General features: G+C 37.6%; 1 protein-coding gene across 1 annotated transcript in view; it reads left to right on the top strand.

Annotated features, from left to right (window-relative positions):
• The window catches only part of htt (huntingtin), a 277,075-nt gene that overhangs the window by 116,786 nt on the left and 144,233 nt on the right, over positions 1 to 16,056 (top strand). The window contains exon 9 of the mRNA XM_089091088.1: positions 13,408 to 13,560. Coding sequence (XP_088947214.1) covers positions 13,408 to 13,560 — 153 coding nt within the window. The remainder of the gene's footprint in view (positions 1 to 13,407; positions 13,561 to 16,056) is intronic.

Genomic DNA, 16,056 nt, shown 5'->3' with positions numbered 1-16,056 from the left:
ATTCCCAGTTTAACTACCGTCACGGGCATTGGCTGGAAGCCATAGGCTCGATACGCCTAGATGTGACAAAAGATAATAGAATCTTTCTTACCAACTTCATAATATGCAAGAATTTTCCATATGAGGCTATAATCGGTGCTAATTTTTTTTAAATCTAATAAAGTGTTATTAGATATAGCGAATCACAGACTCGTATATCCATCCGATCCTATTCTCCGACGTGTGGAGAAAGGGGAAGCAACAGTGAATAGAATAAAGTCTTTTGTACCCCATTTCTCGTCCTGTAGGAGAAACTTAAGCAGCAAATAGATCGAGTCAATAAAAGCAAAAATAGGGAAAATGCAAGAGTATATGCAAACGGAAATTAAGAAAATAGCAGAATTATGGAACGAAATAATAAATCTCAATGCTGTTTCCTTACAGCCAACCCCACAAGGGGAATATCTGACACAACAAAGCGCCATTCTTAACTTAATGGAAAATAATTCGCAAGAATAAGACTATGGATTCACGGTGCGCAAGACAAAGATTCCCCCAAAAACAATGCAAAGTGTTCAAATCTTACAAATGGTCACCCCCGTAAACGACAACTCCGAAATTTGGTCTGCATCCCCGTATGGAGAAATCCCCGAAAATCTATTTTGTGAAGAACAGATCATTTTATATGAGAAAGGAGAAGGTTTTATTTGGTTGTCAAATACCCACGAAAATGATACAATTACATTGAAATACAAGTACGGGCCTATACTTGGGCGTATAATATTGTTTCTCTAATTCGCGGATTTATTTTTTTAACCAATTTTTGTAGGGGTGAGGGATACGATAGGGTTGTTTAGCTACGGGCAACCCTGTAGTTTGGATAGAATATTCATAGAATGGTATCAATCCAATGTCCTCTTCACACGTAGAAAATATATCTCTAAAGCTCCAGAGCAATTCGCATAATCTTTCTCTTAATTCCGCATCTTGGATATGATTTAATTTAAATTTTTCCAAAAATTGGGATCTTGTTAGTGGGTCCCTATTCCTTGGATTACTAACACCAATAGTATTGACTAAGCTTCTTTTGGAGTTTTTCCACTCGTCTAGCTCGCGCTCAGAAATAACTTGTATCTCGTTGAAATACAATTTTTGTAGGGGTGAGGGATACGATAGGGTTGTTTAGCTACGGGCAACCCTGTAGTTTGGATAGAATATTCATAGAATGGTATCAATCCAATGTCCTCTTCACACGTAGAAAATATTTCTCTAAAGCTCCAGAGCAATTCGCATAATCTTCTCTTAATTCCGCATCTTGGATATGATTTAATTTAAATTTTTCCAAAAATTGGGATCTTGTTAGTGGGTTCCTATTCCTTGGATTACTAACACCAATAGTATTGACTAAGCTTCTTTTGAGTTTTTCCACTCGTCTAGCTGTGCTCAGAAATAACTTGTATCTCGTTGAAATATAAGTTATTTCTGAGCGCGAGCTAGACGAGTGGAAAAACTCCAAAAGAAGCTTAGTCAATACTATTGGTGTTAGAAATCCAAGGAATAGGTACCCACTAACAAGATCCCAATTTTTGGAAACATTTAAATTAAATCATATCCAAGATGCGGAATTAAGAGAAAGGTTATGCGAATTGCTCTGGAACTTTAGAGATATATTTTCTACGTGTGAAGAGGACATCGGATTGATACCATTCTATGAACATTCTATCCAAACTACAGGGTTGCCTGTAGCTAAACAACCCTATCGTATCCCTCATCCCTACAAAAATTGGTTAAAAAATAAAATCCGCGAATTAGAGAAACAATATTATTCGTCCAAGTATAAGCCCGTATTCAACCCCCGTTATACTTGTACCAAAAAAGAACAAGGACCTTAGGCTCGTAGTGGACTATAGAGCCTTAAATAAGCAAGTAGTTAGCGATAAGTTTCTCCTGCCTCGAATTGACGAAATTTTGGACTCCATCTCAAACGAAAATAAAATTTTTACATCTCTCGACCTCACAAAAGGATATCATCAAGTTAAGATAGCAGATAATGACATTTACAAAACGACATTCTCTACAACTTAGTGTGGCACTTATGAATGTTTAAGAGGACCCTTCGCACTTAAAACTATGTCAATTGCACTATGTAGACCGTTGTTACATTTATTACGTGGCGTAGAGAATATTATCCATTTGGTGGATGATGTAATCTGCGTAGGAAAAAACCCAGAGGATAATTTAGCCACGTTAGCCAAAGTTTTTGAAAAATTCAGGGAAGGTAATCTGAAATGTAGACCCGAAAAAGTAAATTTACTTCAACCAAAGATAAAATTTTTGGGAATGATAGTGACCCAAGGTCAAATATCACCTGACCCTAACAAGATAAAATGTGTAGAAAATCTCCAACCACCAACAAATATAAAACAGATTTGAATAATTCTTTGTTTTACAAATTATTTTAGAAAATTCATGCGTAACTATGCCTAAATTGCAAAACCTCTAACAGACCTAACTAAAGCGACCCCCCGAAATATTACTTGGTCGCAGAAAGCTCAATCTTCCTTAGACACTCTCAAGAAAGCACTTACTTCTGAACCAGAATTGTCACTACCTGATTTTGAAAAAGGACAATTTATAGTCACCACTGACGCCTCGGCTCTGGGCATCGGTGGAATCCTTTCCCAGTTAATCCCCATAGAAGACTACTCCGACCTCCTACAGGAACCCCCCAAGTATACAGAGAAAATCATATGCTATCATATAGTTTGGATAGAATATTCATAGAATGGTATCAATCCAATGTCTTCTTCACACGTAGAAAATATATCTCTAAAGTTCCAGAGCAATTCGCATAATCTTTTTCTTAATTCCGCATCTAGGATATGATCTAATTTAAATTTTTCCAAAAATTGGGATCTGGTAAGTGGGTACCTATTCCTTGGATTTCTAACACCAATAGTATTGACTAAGCTTCTTTTGGAGTTTTTCCACTCGTCTAGCTCGCGCTCAGAAATAACTTGTATTTCAACGAGATACAAGTTATATCTGAACGCGAGCTAGACGAGTGGAAAAACTCCAAAAGAAGCTTAGTCAATACTATTGGTGTTAGTAATCCAAGGAATAGGAACCCACTAACAAGATCCCAATTTTTGGAAAAATTTAAATTAAATCATATCCAAGATGCGGAATTAAGAGAAAGATTATGCGAATTGCTCTGGAGCTTTAGAGATATATTTTCTACGTGTGAAGAGGACATTGGATTGATACCATTCTATGAATATTCTATCCAAACTACAGGGTTGCCCGTAGCTAAACAACCCTATCGTATCCCTCACCCCTACAAAAATTGGTTAAAAAACAAAATCCGTGAATTAGAGAACTCTTAGAGAACTCGAACTCTTAAATATTCATAAGAGCCACACTCAGTTGTAGAAAATGCCTTTTTGTAAATGTCATTATCTGCTTTCTTAATTTGATGATATCCTTTTGTGAGGTCGAGAGATGTAAAAAATTTATTTTTGTTTGAAATGGAGTCCAAGATTTCGTCAATTCGAGGCAGGGGAAACTTATCGCTAACTACTTGTTGCTTTAAGGTTCTATTGTCCACTACGAGCCTAAGGTCCTTGTTCTTTTTTGGTATAAACATAGCAGGGGCCGAATACGGGCTTATGCTTTAACGTAGTATGTTGTTTCTCTCTAATTCGCGGATTTTGCTTTTTAACCAATTTTTATAGGGATGAGGGATACGATAGGGTTGTTTAGCTACGAGCAACCCTGTAGTTTGGATAGAATATTCATAGAATGGTATCAATCCAATGTCCTCTTCACACGTAGAAAATATATGTCTAAAGTTCCAGAGCAATTTGCATAATTTTTCTCTTAATTCCGCATCTTGGATATGATTTAATTTAAATTTTTCCAAAAATTGGGATCTTGTTAGTGGGTACCTATTCCTTGGATTACTAGCACCAATAGTATTAAATAAGCTCCTTTTGGAGTTTTTCCACCCGTCTAGCTCGCGCTCAGAAATAACTTGTATTTCAACGAGATACAAGTTATTTCTGAGCGCGAGCTAGACGGGTGGAAAAACTCCAAAAGGAGCTTATTTAATACTATTGGTGCTAGTAATCCAAGGGATAGGTACCCACTAACAAGATCCCAATTTTTGGAAAAATTTAAATTAAATCATATCCAAGATGCGGAATTAAGAGAAAAATTATGCGAATTGCTCTGGAACTTTAGAGATATATTTTCTACGTGTGAAGAGGACATTGGGTTGATACCATTCTATGAAATTTCTATCCAAACTACAGGGTTGCCTGTAGCTAAACAACCCTATCGTATCCCTCACCCCTACAAAAATTGGTTAAAATATAAAATCCGCGAATTAGAGAAACAATATTATACGCCCAAGTATAGACCCGTACTTGTATTTCAATGTAATTGTATCATTTTCGTGGGTATTTGTCAACCAAATAAAACCTTCTCCTTTCTCATGTAAAATGATCTGTTCTTCACAAAATAGATTTTCGGGGGCTTCTCTATACGGGAATGCAGACCAAATTTCGGAATTGTCGTTTACGGGGGTGACCATTTGTAAGATTTGAACGCTTTGCATTGTTTTTGGGGGAATCTTTGTCTTGCGCACCGTAAATCCATAATATTTTTCTTGCGAATTATTTTCTATTAAGTTAAGATTGGTGCTTGGTTGCGTCAAATCTTCCGCTTGTGGGGTTGGCTGTAAGGGGACGGCATTGAGATATATTATCTCGTTCCATAATTCTGCTATTTTCTTAATTTCCGTTTTCATATACTCTTGCATTTTCCCTATTTTTGCTTTTATTGACTCGATCTATATGCTGCTTGAGTTTCTCCTACAGGACGAGAAATGAGGTACAAAAGACTTTATTCTATTCCCTGTTGCTTGCCCTTTCTCCACACGTCGGAGAATAGGATCGGATGGATATACGAGTCTGTGATTAGCTATATCTAATAACACTTTATTAAATTTTAAAAAATCAGCACCGATTATAGCCTCATATGGAAAATTCTTGCATATTATGAAGTTGATAGGAAAGATTCTATTATATTTTGTCACATCTAGGCGTATCGAGCCTATGGCTTCCAGCCAATGCCCGTGACGGTAGTTAAACTGGGAATATTAGAATTTTTTCGCCTCTTGATATATACTGGTAATTTATTAAATACATTCGAGTTTATTATATTGACCGATGCACCAGAGTCTATTTGCGCCTTGAAGTAAATACTTGCCGAACGAAAATCACCTGATATTGACAACATAACCTTACTGTCACTCAAAGAAAGTACGACTACCGGAAGGGACTTATAAAAAACAATGGCCTCCAGGGTCCTGGTTAGTTTTCTTGGGGGCCTGATTCATTTCCCTCTGCGTTTATTTGGTAGGTTGGTGATTGACATTGGGGTTCGGTAGGAACTTCCGTAGCTAACTGATTGATGTCTGATTGTGATGGTTGCCAATTATTATTGCGTGGATCGGAATTTCTTGTGCTGACGGTTCGCGGCATTTGTTCATTTTGCATTGGCAAAAAATTTCTGTCACCCGTCGGGAAAAAAATCTTCCGTTATCACTCGTATTCCTGTTAAATCTAGTAGGATATACTGTCAGTGAATTAAATTGGTACATGTTTTGCCGCGTATTTGGGTTGGGGAATCGATAATTATTTTGTCTGTTGGGGGGGGGGATTTGCATATACCAATCCCTGTTGGTAGGGGTTACGGAACGGTGGCAGACGTGGGGGGTTACTCCTATAACTTCCTGACCCATTGGCATTTAAGTTTGTTCTCCCGAACAAACGGTTATTATAACTGGGGGTTGCTGGTGCATAGTTGTTTCTAGTACGGCATTCCCTGGCAATATGCCCTTGTTTGTTACATGCGTAGCATATAATTGGGGGGTTATTTATGTAGTTTGCCGTATTCGTGGGTACGAAACGTACAGTTCATTGTCTGGTAAGGGTTGAGGATCTATTTCGATTTGGTTTTGGGGAATTATCTCTTGAGAAAAATGCGGGTGAAATTTCTCGTGATCGTCCCGGAGTTGATTCTTCTACATTATTTATTCTTGATTTATTGTGATTTACCACAATCGTGTCAATTTCAACCATTCTCTCTACTTCCTGAACTGCTAGCTCTAATGTTTGAATATTTTTTTATATTAACATTCTGTACAGTTTCGGGCTCAATCCTTGTGAGAAAGCGTTTAGCACAATTTTATCATATAAGCTACCAGATTATTTCCCATATTTTGCCTCTATAGATGCCATTACTTTATGCAGGTATTCCCTAACATTTTGTGTTTAGTCAAAGTTGAACTGGTTTCAACAAATCTTTCTTGGAATGCTTTTAACAATTTTTCTATGGAGTTTATTGGAAGGTTGTTGTCTTCCCCTATGGTGTTCTCTATTTGTTTTAAAAATGTTAATGCTTGCCCTCTTAGTCTCACTAACAGCATGCCCATCAATGATTTTAAGTCCGTTTGAGTTACTTCTACAAATTGGTTTAATTGGATACTGAATTCATCTACGTCTGAATCTCCATTGTATGATGGAAGGGATTTTGAAATTTCCACTATTTTAGCAATAAGTTTTTGTTTTAGCAATTGTTCGTTTGGATCTAACGACATATTGGCTAGTATTTTCAAAAATAATTAAAATTCGGCACTGAGTTTTTTTTTATAGAACTCAAATTTGACACTCAAATTTCGCTTATCTTATGAGGGGATTCTATATATATTTTTTTTTCTTAGGGAGTATACTTTTTTTTGTTACTGTCTTAAGGGGACTTAGGCCTAACAAAATAATGCACTTTATCTATGCGTAGTATTTCTCAATAATTGTTTCTAAGTGGAAAATTTTTTCCTTGTGTTTTGCTCCGTTAAACAGTGCCACGCCAATTCTAATGGGGGGGTTTATTTATTTAATTCTTTTGGTGGAGTTTTCTTAGATTTTCTACCATAGTTTGGGAGGGAAAACTCGTTTGACGGGGAATTAAAACGGCGGCTCAAGTAGGGAGCACATATTAATGGCCATACTGAATCGAAATCAGACTACTTGGATTCAGGTTCCCTAGAGAGCGGGTGGAGCCACAAGGACTAATAATCTTGAGAAATACTAACATGAAGAGACAAAATTAAGAAAGTTATGTATTTATTATTACTCACATATGCAATACAAAGTTGATTCGAGAATATCAAAATAATCTACACTTCAATTCACTATTAAGACACTTTGACAAGATTATACACTGAGGCACATGTAGCGCAACATAGGTTTACTAGTGATCTCAAAATGTCAAATGTTAATAGTTAGATCATAAGTTCACTCACATTAGACTGCTCTTAAACTATACTCCAAGACTGGTGCAAAATTGCTAAGTTCGACTAACTATACTGTCCAATTTTGCCAGAGGTTACATTCAGGCGTTGCTAAAAAGTATATTCCGTTGTTCTTATTGGACGAGGAATCTACCAATTGGCTATTTTGACTATCAAGTAATTGATAGTTGCAAGATTGACATTTCAGAATTTTTACTGTCGAACAGAGTTTTTGTATTACATTGTTTATATCCTACTTTGCATAATTCCTAGCTATGACTTTGACATTTGTGAATTTTTCCTGTCGAACAGAAGTTTTTGTTTTACATTGCTTATATCCTACTTTGCATAATTTATAGCTATGAGATTGACATTTGTGAATTTTTCCTGTCGAACAGAAGTCTGGTCTACCATTGTTTATTCTACATTATATCTTTTTTTATTGGTGAAACACTGTTTCGCCATTGGCTACTTTGTTTGCACCTGGGAATGTTGTTCAATACTTAAGGATACCATTCTTTTGCACCTGCGATATTGACGCCGGAAATTTTATTCAAACCAAAAATTGAAGATTAACTATAAGATATATGGCTGTAAAGCTGACATCTCAGAATTCTTTCTGTAAACAAAAGTTTTGTATTAAAATTGGTCGTGTTTTATTTTACATAATTTATGGCTATTGAATGCCTATTAATTAAGCAGGTTGCACGATGCGAATTCCGTGTCCTTTAACTTAGTGTTCTATTAGAAAATATTGTCTCAATTAATAACTTGACGGAGGGGTTTCTACTTCTCGGATTTTGATCCCGTTACACAATCGAATGAGCCCTTTTTGAGTTTCTACGACAACGCTTTCTATAAACACATTATATGCTCCCAGGGCTTAAATGACAACCCTTTCCCTGAGAGCTTCGAGGGGGTTGCCATCAACAAAGCCCAAAGTTCCAGAACATTCAACTAGATTGAAAAACATGGCTGTCTCAAATTTTTAGTTAGTTGTGTCTGGGGAAATGGTTGAGGTGAGTGGGGAATTAGTCGATTTTTAGTCACTTTCATCTATTAAAAAGAATACTAGTCCTTTCAATTTCCAATCGAATGAGCCCTTTTGAAGTTTCTACGACAACGCTTTCAGTAAAAACCTTATATGCCACCAGGGCATAACTTACAACCCTTGCCCTGAGGCTGGGGGGGTGTCATCTTCAAAGACCTAATTTCCAGAACTTTTAACTACGTTGAAGAAAATTGATATCTCAAAACTTTGATTGGATATGTTTGGGGAAATGGTTGGCGTTAGAGGGGGCCCTTTGAATTTTCAATCGAATGAGCTTTTTTTGAAGTTTCTACGACAACCCTTTCTATCAAAACCTTATATACCCAGGGCATAACTTAAAACCCTTGCCCTGAGGGCTGTGATGGAATTGTCATCTTTGAAGACATAATTTCTGGACATTTCACCTCTGTGGAACAAAATGGTTTTCTTATAATGTGTATTGGATGTGTTTTTAGAAGTGTTGGGCGTAAGAAGGACGGTAGTTATCAACCAATAGCTTTCGACTATTAAAAAGGGCACTAGCCGTTTCAATTTTCTATTGAATGATTCCTTTTTGAATTTTCTACGACAACGCTTTCTATAAAAAAAAACTTATATACCCCCAGGGCATAACTTACAACCCTTGCCCTGAGGGCTCTGAGGGGCTTATCATCTTCAATGAACTAATTTTTAAAACTTTTAACTACGTTGAAGAAAATGGTTATCCAAAAGTTTTGATTGGATTTGTTTGGGGAAAAGGTGGGCGTGAGAGGGGGGGCTAGTTGCCCTCAAATCACTTTTGACTATTAAAAAGGGCACTAGCCCTTTGAATTTCCAATCGAAGGAGCCCTTTTTCAAGTTCCTACGACAAAGTTCCTTGTTCTTTTTTGGCACTAGTATAACAGGGGCTGAATACGGGCCTATACTTGGTTGTATAATATTGTTTCTCTAATTCGCGGATTTTATTTTTTAACCAATTTTTGTAGGGATGAGGGATACGATACGGTTGTTTGGCTACGGGCAACCCTGTAGTTTGGATAGAATATTCATAGAATGGTATCAATCCAATGTCCTCTTCACACGTAGAAAATATATCTCTAAAGCTCCAGAGCAATTCGCATAATCTTTTTCTTAATTCCGCATCTTGGATATGATTTAATTTAATTTTTTCCAAAAATTGGGATCTTGTTAGTGGGTACCTATTCCTTGGATTTCTAACACCAATAGTATTGACTAAGCTTCTTTTGAGTTTTCCACTCGTCTAGCTCGCGCTCAGAAATAACTTGTATTTCAACGAGATACAAGTTATTTCTGAACGCGAGCTAGACGAGTGGAAAAACTCCAAAAGAAGCTTAGTCAATACTATTGGTGTTAGTAATCCAAGGAATAGGAACCCACTAACAAGATCCTGCCCTGAGGGCTTTTGGGGAAGTGTCATCCTCTAAAACAGAAATAACTTGTATTTCAACGAGATACAAGTTATTTCTGAACGCGAGCTAGACGAGTGGAAAAACTCCAAAAGAAGCTTAGTCAATACTATTGGTGTTAGTAATCCAAGGAATAGGAACCCACTAACAAGATCCTGCCCTGAGGGCTGTTGGGGGAGTGTCATCCTCAAAAACATAATTTTCAGACTTTTAACTGCGTCGAACAAAATGGCTATCTCAATTTTTGATTGGATGTGTTTGGGAAATGCTGGGTGTGAGAGGGGTGTTAGTTATCTTCCAATCACTTTCGACTTTTAAAATGGGCACAAGTCAATCTAATTTCTTATCAAATGTGCCCTTTTTAAAGTTTCTACAACATCACCATCTATAAAACCTCATATTCCCCCAAGGCATAGCTTATAATCCTTGCCCCGAGGGATCTGAGGGGGTAATCATCTTCAATGAACTAATTTTTAAAACTTTTAACTACGTTGAAGAAAATGGTTATCCAAAAGTTTTGATTGGATATGTTTGGGGAAAAGGTGGGCGTGAGAGGGGGGGCTAGTTGCCCTCAAATCACTTTCGACTATTAAAAAGGGCACTAGCCCTTTGAATTTCCAATCGAAGGAGCCCTTTTTCAAGTTTCTACGACAAAGTTTTCAATAAAAACCTTATGTGTCCCCAGGGCATAACTTACAACCCTTACCCTAAGGGCTTTGAGGGAAGTGTCATCCTCAAACATATAATTTCTGGACCTTTCAACTACTTTGAACAAAATGGCTATATCAAAATTTTGATTGGATGTATTTGGATAAATGGTGGGTGTGGAAGAGGTGTTATCTGCATGCTAGTCGCTTTCGACTATTAAAAAGGGCACTAGCCATTTCAATTTCTAATCAAATGAGCCCTTTTTGAAGTTTTTATGACATCACTTTCTAAAAAAAACCTTATATGCCCCCAGGGCATTACATAAAACCCTTGTCTTGAGGGCTGTGGGGGGGTTGTCATCCTCAAAGACCTAATGTCCAGAAATTTCAGCTACGTTGAACAAAAGGGCTATCTCAAAATTTTTATTGGATGTGCCTGGAGAAAAGGTGGGTGTGAGAGGGGGGTTAGTTGCCCTCCAATCACTTTCGACTATTAAAAAGGGCACTAGCCCTTTGAATTTCCAATAGAATGAGCCCTATTTGAAGTTTCTACGACAATGCTTTCAATAAAAACCTTATATGCCCCCAGGGCATAACTTACAACCCTTGCCCCGACGGCTGGGAGGGGGGGGGGTTGTTATCCTCAAAGACATAATTTCCGGACCTTTCAACTACGTTGAAGAAAATGGCTATCTTAAAATTTTGATTGGGTGTGTTTGGGGAATTGGTGGGCGTGAGAGGGGGCCCTTTCAACTTCCAATCGAATGAGCCATTTTTGAAGGTTCTACGACAACCCTTTCTATGAAAACCTTATATGCCTAGGGCATAACTTACGACCCTTGCCCTGAGGGCTTTGAGAGAGTTGTCATTCTCAAAGAGATACTTTCCGGACCTTTTAAATACGTTGAACAAAATGACTATTTCAAAATTTTGATTGGTGATGTTAGGGGAAATGATGGATATAAGAGAGGTGTTACTTGCCCTCCAATCATCTTCGAATACCGGAATGGGCCCAAGTCGTTTCAACATCATATCAAATGATTCCTTTGAATATTTTTTATGACAACGCTTTCTATAAAAAAAACCTTATATGCCCCCAGGGTATAACTTACAACCCTTGCCCTGAGGGCTGTGGGGGGAGTTTCATCCTCAAAGATATAATTCCCAGACTTTTTAACTACGTCGAACAAAATGGCTATCTCAAAATTTTGATTGGATGTTTTGGAAGCGCTGGGTGTAAGAGGGGTGTTAGTTATCCTCAAAATCACTTTCGACTGTTAAAAAGGGCACAAGCCCTTCTAATTTCTATTTGAATGAGCCCTTTTTGAAGTTTCTATAACATCACGATCTCTAAAAACCTTATATGCCCCCAGGGCATAACTTACAAACCTTGCCCGGAGGGCTCTGAGGGGGCTATCATCCTCAAAGACCTAATTTCTAAACCTTTTAACTACGTTGAACAAAATGGCTATCTAAGAATTTTGATTGGATGTGTTTGTGGAAAAGGTGGGCGTGAGAGGGGGGTTAGTTGCCCTCCAATCACTTTCGACTATTAAAAAGGGCACTAGCCCTTTGAATTTCCAATCGAACGAGCCCTTTTTCAAGTTTCTACAAAAAAGATTTCAATGAAAACCTTATATGTACCCGGGGCAGAACTTACAACCCTTACCCTGAGGGGTCTGGGGGGAGTGTCATCCTCAAAGATATAATTTCCGGACCTTTCAACTCCGTTGAACAAAATGGCTATCTAAAAGTTTTGATTCGATGTGTTTGGGGAAAAGGTGGATGTGAGAGGGGGGAGGGTTTGTTGCCCTCCAATTACTTTCGACTATTAAAAGGGGCACTAGCCCTTTGAATTTCCAATCGAATGAGCCTTTTTTGAAGTCTCTACGACAAAGCTTTCTATAAAAAGCTTATATGCCCCCAGGGCATAACTTACAACCCTTGCCCTGAGAGCTGTGGGGGAGTGTCCTCCTCAAAAACATAATTTCTATCTGGAAATCAACTATGCTAAATAAAATGGCTATCTCAAAATTTTGATTGGATTTGTTTGGGAAAATGATGGGCGTTTTGATAAGCCGTAAGTGTAGCTTACGAAGCATAAATGTAAAAAAAATCATATTTTTTAAAGCTGTAAAAAAGTGGGGTAGAGAAGAGTATGTAGTGCTGTGTTGGTCTTGGGTGGCTTGGTGCTGTGACGAATTTACTTGTAATAGTAGTATTAGTTAAGTTTGTTGGTAATTTATTTTTGTCGACTGTTCAAATTTTGTGAATAGACTGTAAAAAATGGACAATTCTTTATTTTGATGAGCCGTAAGTGTAGCTTACGAAACATAAATGTAAAAAAAAACATATTTTTATTGCAGTTTAAAGAAATCAGTAAAACTGAAAGTTTCATGTGATTAGGTGTAAATAGAACTAGATGGAAAGTTTTCAGCAGGTTTCGGAAAGATTGACGGTAAACCGGATGATGTGCTTTCTTTCCGTTCCTACCGCTCTCAGTAGGAATTATTCGTTATAAATTTTTAAGAATTTACGATTTTGTGGAATCTTTGTTCTGATTAAGTGCACTTAATGATTTTTTCCCTATTTGGACTTTAGTATTTTATCATGTTATATTATATGACAATTAAACATGGACTTAATTTGACCTTTATCATTTTATCTTGTTTGCTATTTCTTCCTATTCTTATTGTTTATTATTTAGATCTGATAGAAAGATCTGATAGGAGAAGTGGAAATTTCTCGGGAGGAATCAAAGAGGGATCAAATAAGAGGGAAGTAATACTAATAAGAAAATAATGACAAGAAAATGCTGAATAAGAGAGAGGGGTGGAAATGGGGAGGCCTCGGATTGCTGAATGCAGTGATGAGTTGCTAGGCGTCGGGTGCAAATACAAGTCCTGTATGCTACATGTCATCAGTTTTACCCCTTTATTTTTCATACATTACTTTCTTCTTTTTTTCCAGGGTTTCAAAAGTGATGAAACAGGTCATATTAGGTCATCTTTGCAAGCCCTGTCTGCTTGTATCCCTGTACTCATTGAAAGAAGTGATGTGGATTTGAAAAACATATTTGAATGTATTTTTGTTGTTTCCGCGAATTCGTACTGGCGTATCAAGGTTTGTTATTTTTTATGAAATAGTCAGTTCTGTTGTTTTTTTGTTTTTTAATACTTAAAAATTCGGACGAAACTCTGAATTTGCCTTGTTTTGTTTCTTTCCGTTTTCCTTTTGAAAAATAATAAATTTAAAAAATTACTGAGTCAGTAATAGTATTCATGCCATATGAGCCATTCAAAGGCCAGAGAAGTCTATAATGAACATGATTTAGGAAGTTTGAAAAAAAAAATACATTTCATTACCCTAATTATGAATTAGATACGCACTCTTACTGCTTGTTACGTCAATGTTTAAAATATTATTATTTCATCCTTTAAGGTTGTTGTTGTTCGAGGTTTGACACTTTCGTCCAGTAGCTCATATGCGTTCGTATCACTTGATCTATCTGAGCTTTATATGTTCAATAGTTTGTTTGGGTATCACTTCACAACCGAACCAGTTGCATTACAAATTTGCTATATTAAATTTTATAGCCAAAAAAAAAGAATATAAAAACACAATGTAGGCCTACCCTTCTCATTTACCATTCTAAAAAAAAAATATTGTCCAAGTGTAAAAATACAAACAAATAGCATACAAATAAATTAAATAGCTCTGAAATAAAAGTACAGTGAGTGAATCAAACCAGTTGAATGAACAAATCTACCTGGAAAGTTTGTGCTTAGTTTTCTAGCCCAAATTGGTCAAGTATGATGACCCAGAACAGTGCGCATTATGAATGTTTTAAATGAATTCTCGCAACAATTACTTGATACATTTCTCTTTATCATAGAGATGAACTCTTAAGGTTTATTATGTTTTCAGTTATTTTACTGTTCTGACACCTAAAATCAAAGTTTCTTTACCTTAAATACATTAAATCCCATCTTCTAGCGACTACGGTTGAAAAACCTGTTGATGTCGCCAGGTAACGTTGACTTGATAATCTTCATGTCACAGTTGGATTATCACTATTTACATATATACAGGACGACAGTTCATAACACAATTCATAACAGCAGGACAATTAACACAACTTTCATATTTACAGGACAGTTTGGTTTTGTTGTTGCGTTCACTATATGTATCGGCGGCTGGGCATACTTGGGGGTTAAACGGGGCGGATGGCATCTAATAGATCCTACTCCATGATGCTGGTTCGTCACACTGCGTCTTAAATGACTTGCCGCTCCAATCACGGTCAACACCAACCTTGAAGTTATCAACTTATCTGGCCGACACGGTAGATTCGCTGAGTGAATTCCACAGTGGAACAACGCGATTGGTGAAGAAGTTGAACTTCTCACGCTTTCTGCTAAATTTTTGACGCAGTTTTATGGTATTTCCTCGTGTTCTGGTGTATTCACTGTGATAAAAAACGGGCTTGATGGTGTCACTGGTCATCATCTTAAAAGCGAAGATGACATCTCTCTCTCTCTACAGTACGTTAGGGTAGGTAGGTCGAGCTTTTTTAGTCGTTGCTTGTAGGAGATTTGTTTTTTCGCAAAAGAGAGCCTGGTTGCTCTACGCTGGACCTTCTCAAGAATCTCCATGTCACACTTAAAGTGAGGGTTGGCGACCGACATGCCAAACTCAAGATGGGGACGAACAAGGGCTGTGCAAAGCTTCTTGATAACTCTTGGTTGGTGACTTGTTACTGAACGCTTGATGAAACCAAGGACCTAGTTAGCTGCTTGGTTCCGAAAGGGACTATGAAACTTAGGCTTATCATCAGTTAATACCCCAAGATCACGCTCTTCCTCGGCACTCTGAATGGGCATATTGGCACCTGCAGAGTCAATCATGTGATAAGTATGGCAGGGATTGTTTGGACCAAGACGAAGGACTTAGCATTTGTGTAGGTTGAACTCAAGCGTCTAGGTTTTTACCAACAGTCAGAGGTTATTGAGATCTTCTTGCAGAGGAGGGCAATTTTCTATAGAGGCTGCTGGACCAAAGAGTTTGGAATTGTCTGCATACAATTCCAAGCCATTCTTGACCACCTCAGGAGGGTCATTTATGTAAAGGTTAAACAATGTTGGATCTAGTTTGGTCCCTTGGGGGACACCACTCTTAACGTGAACTGGTGTGGAGTAGATGAGGTCACCTCTTTCATCATATACAGTAACAATCTGGGTTCTGTTGGATAAAACTTTGTTTTTACTTTTTGGTTTTCACAGTTGTCACTAAGTCTGTGGCTTTTATGAAACTTGAATGTGCAAGAGATAACAGATCAAGGAGGCACACTTGTGCCTCTATAAAGAGGCGACCCACCACAATGTTAAGCGATTTCAGGTCCTAGAGGTCGCAGAGAGACGGCGGTAATCGCATTTTGTAGCCCAAGCTCAAACTAAGAAACCTTGCAAAATTTCATCCTCCTCCGACTTTCATGGGGTAAACTAGGCCGGAAGTTTGAAACCTCCACCCAAATCCCCCCTTTAATGTTATCCGATTCGGCTGAAATATAGAAGGTAAGCTTTTTTCGGGCCCGGGAGCGTATACTCGAAATTTCAGCTC

Source organism: Artemia sp. Qi Xiang Cuo, chromosome 6, assembly GCF_049724085.1.
Source record: "Artemia sp. Qi Xiang Cuo chromosome 6, ASM4972408v1, whole genome shotgun sequence".
NCBI classification, from domain to species: domain Eukaryota; kingdom Metazoa; phylum Arthropoda; class Branchiopoda; order Anostraca; family Artemiidae; genus Artemia; species Artemia sp. Qi Xiang Cuo.
This window is presented reverse-complemented; position numbering and strand designations above follow the sequence as displayed.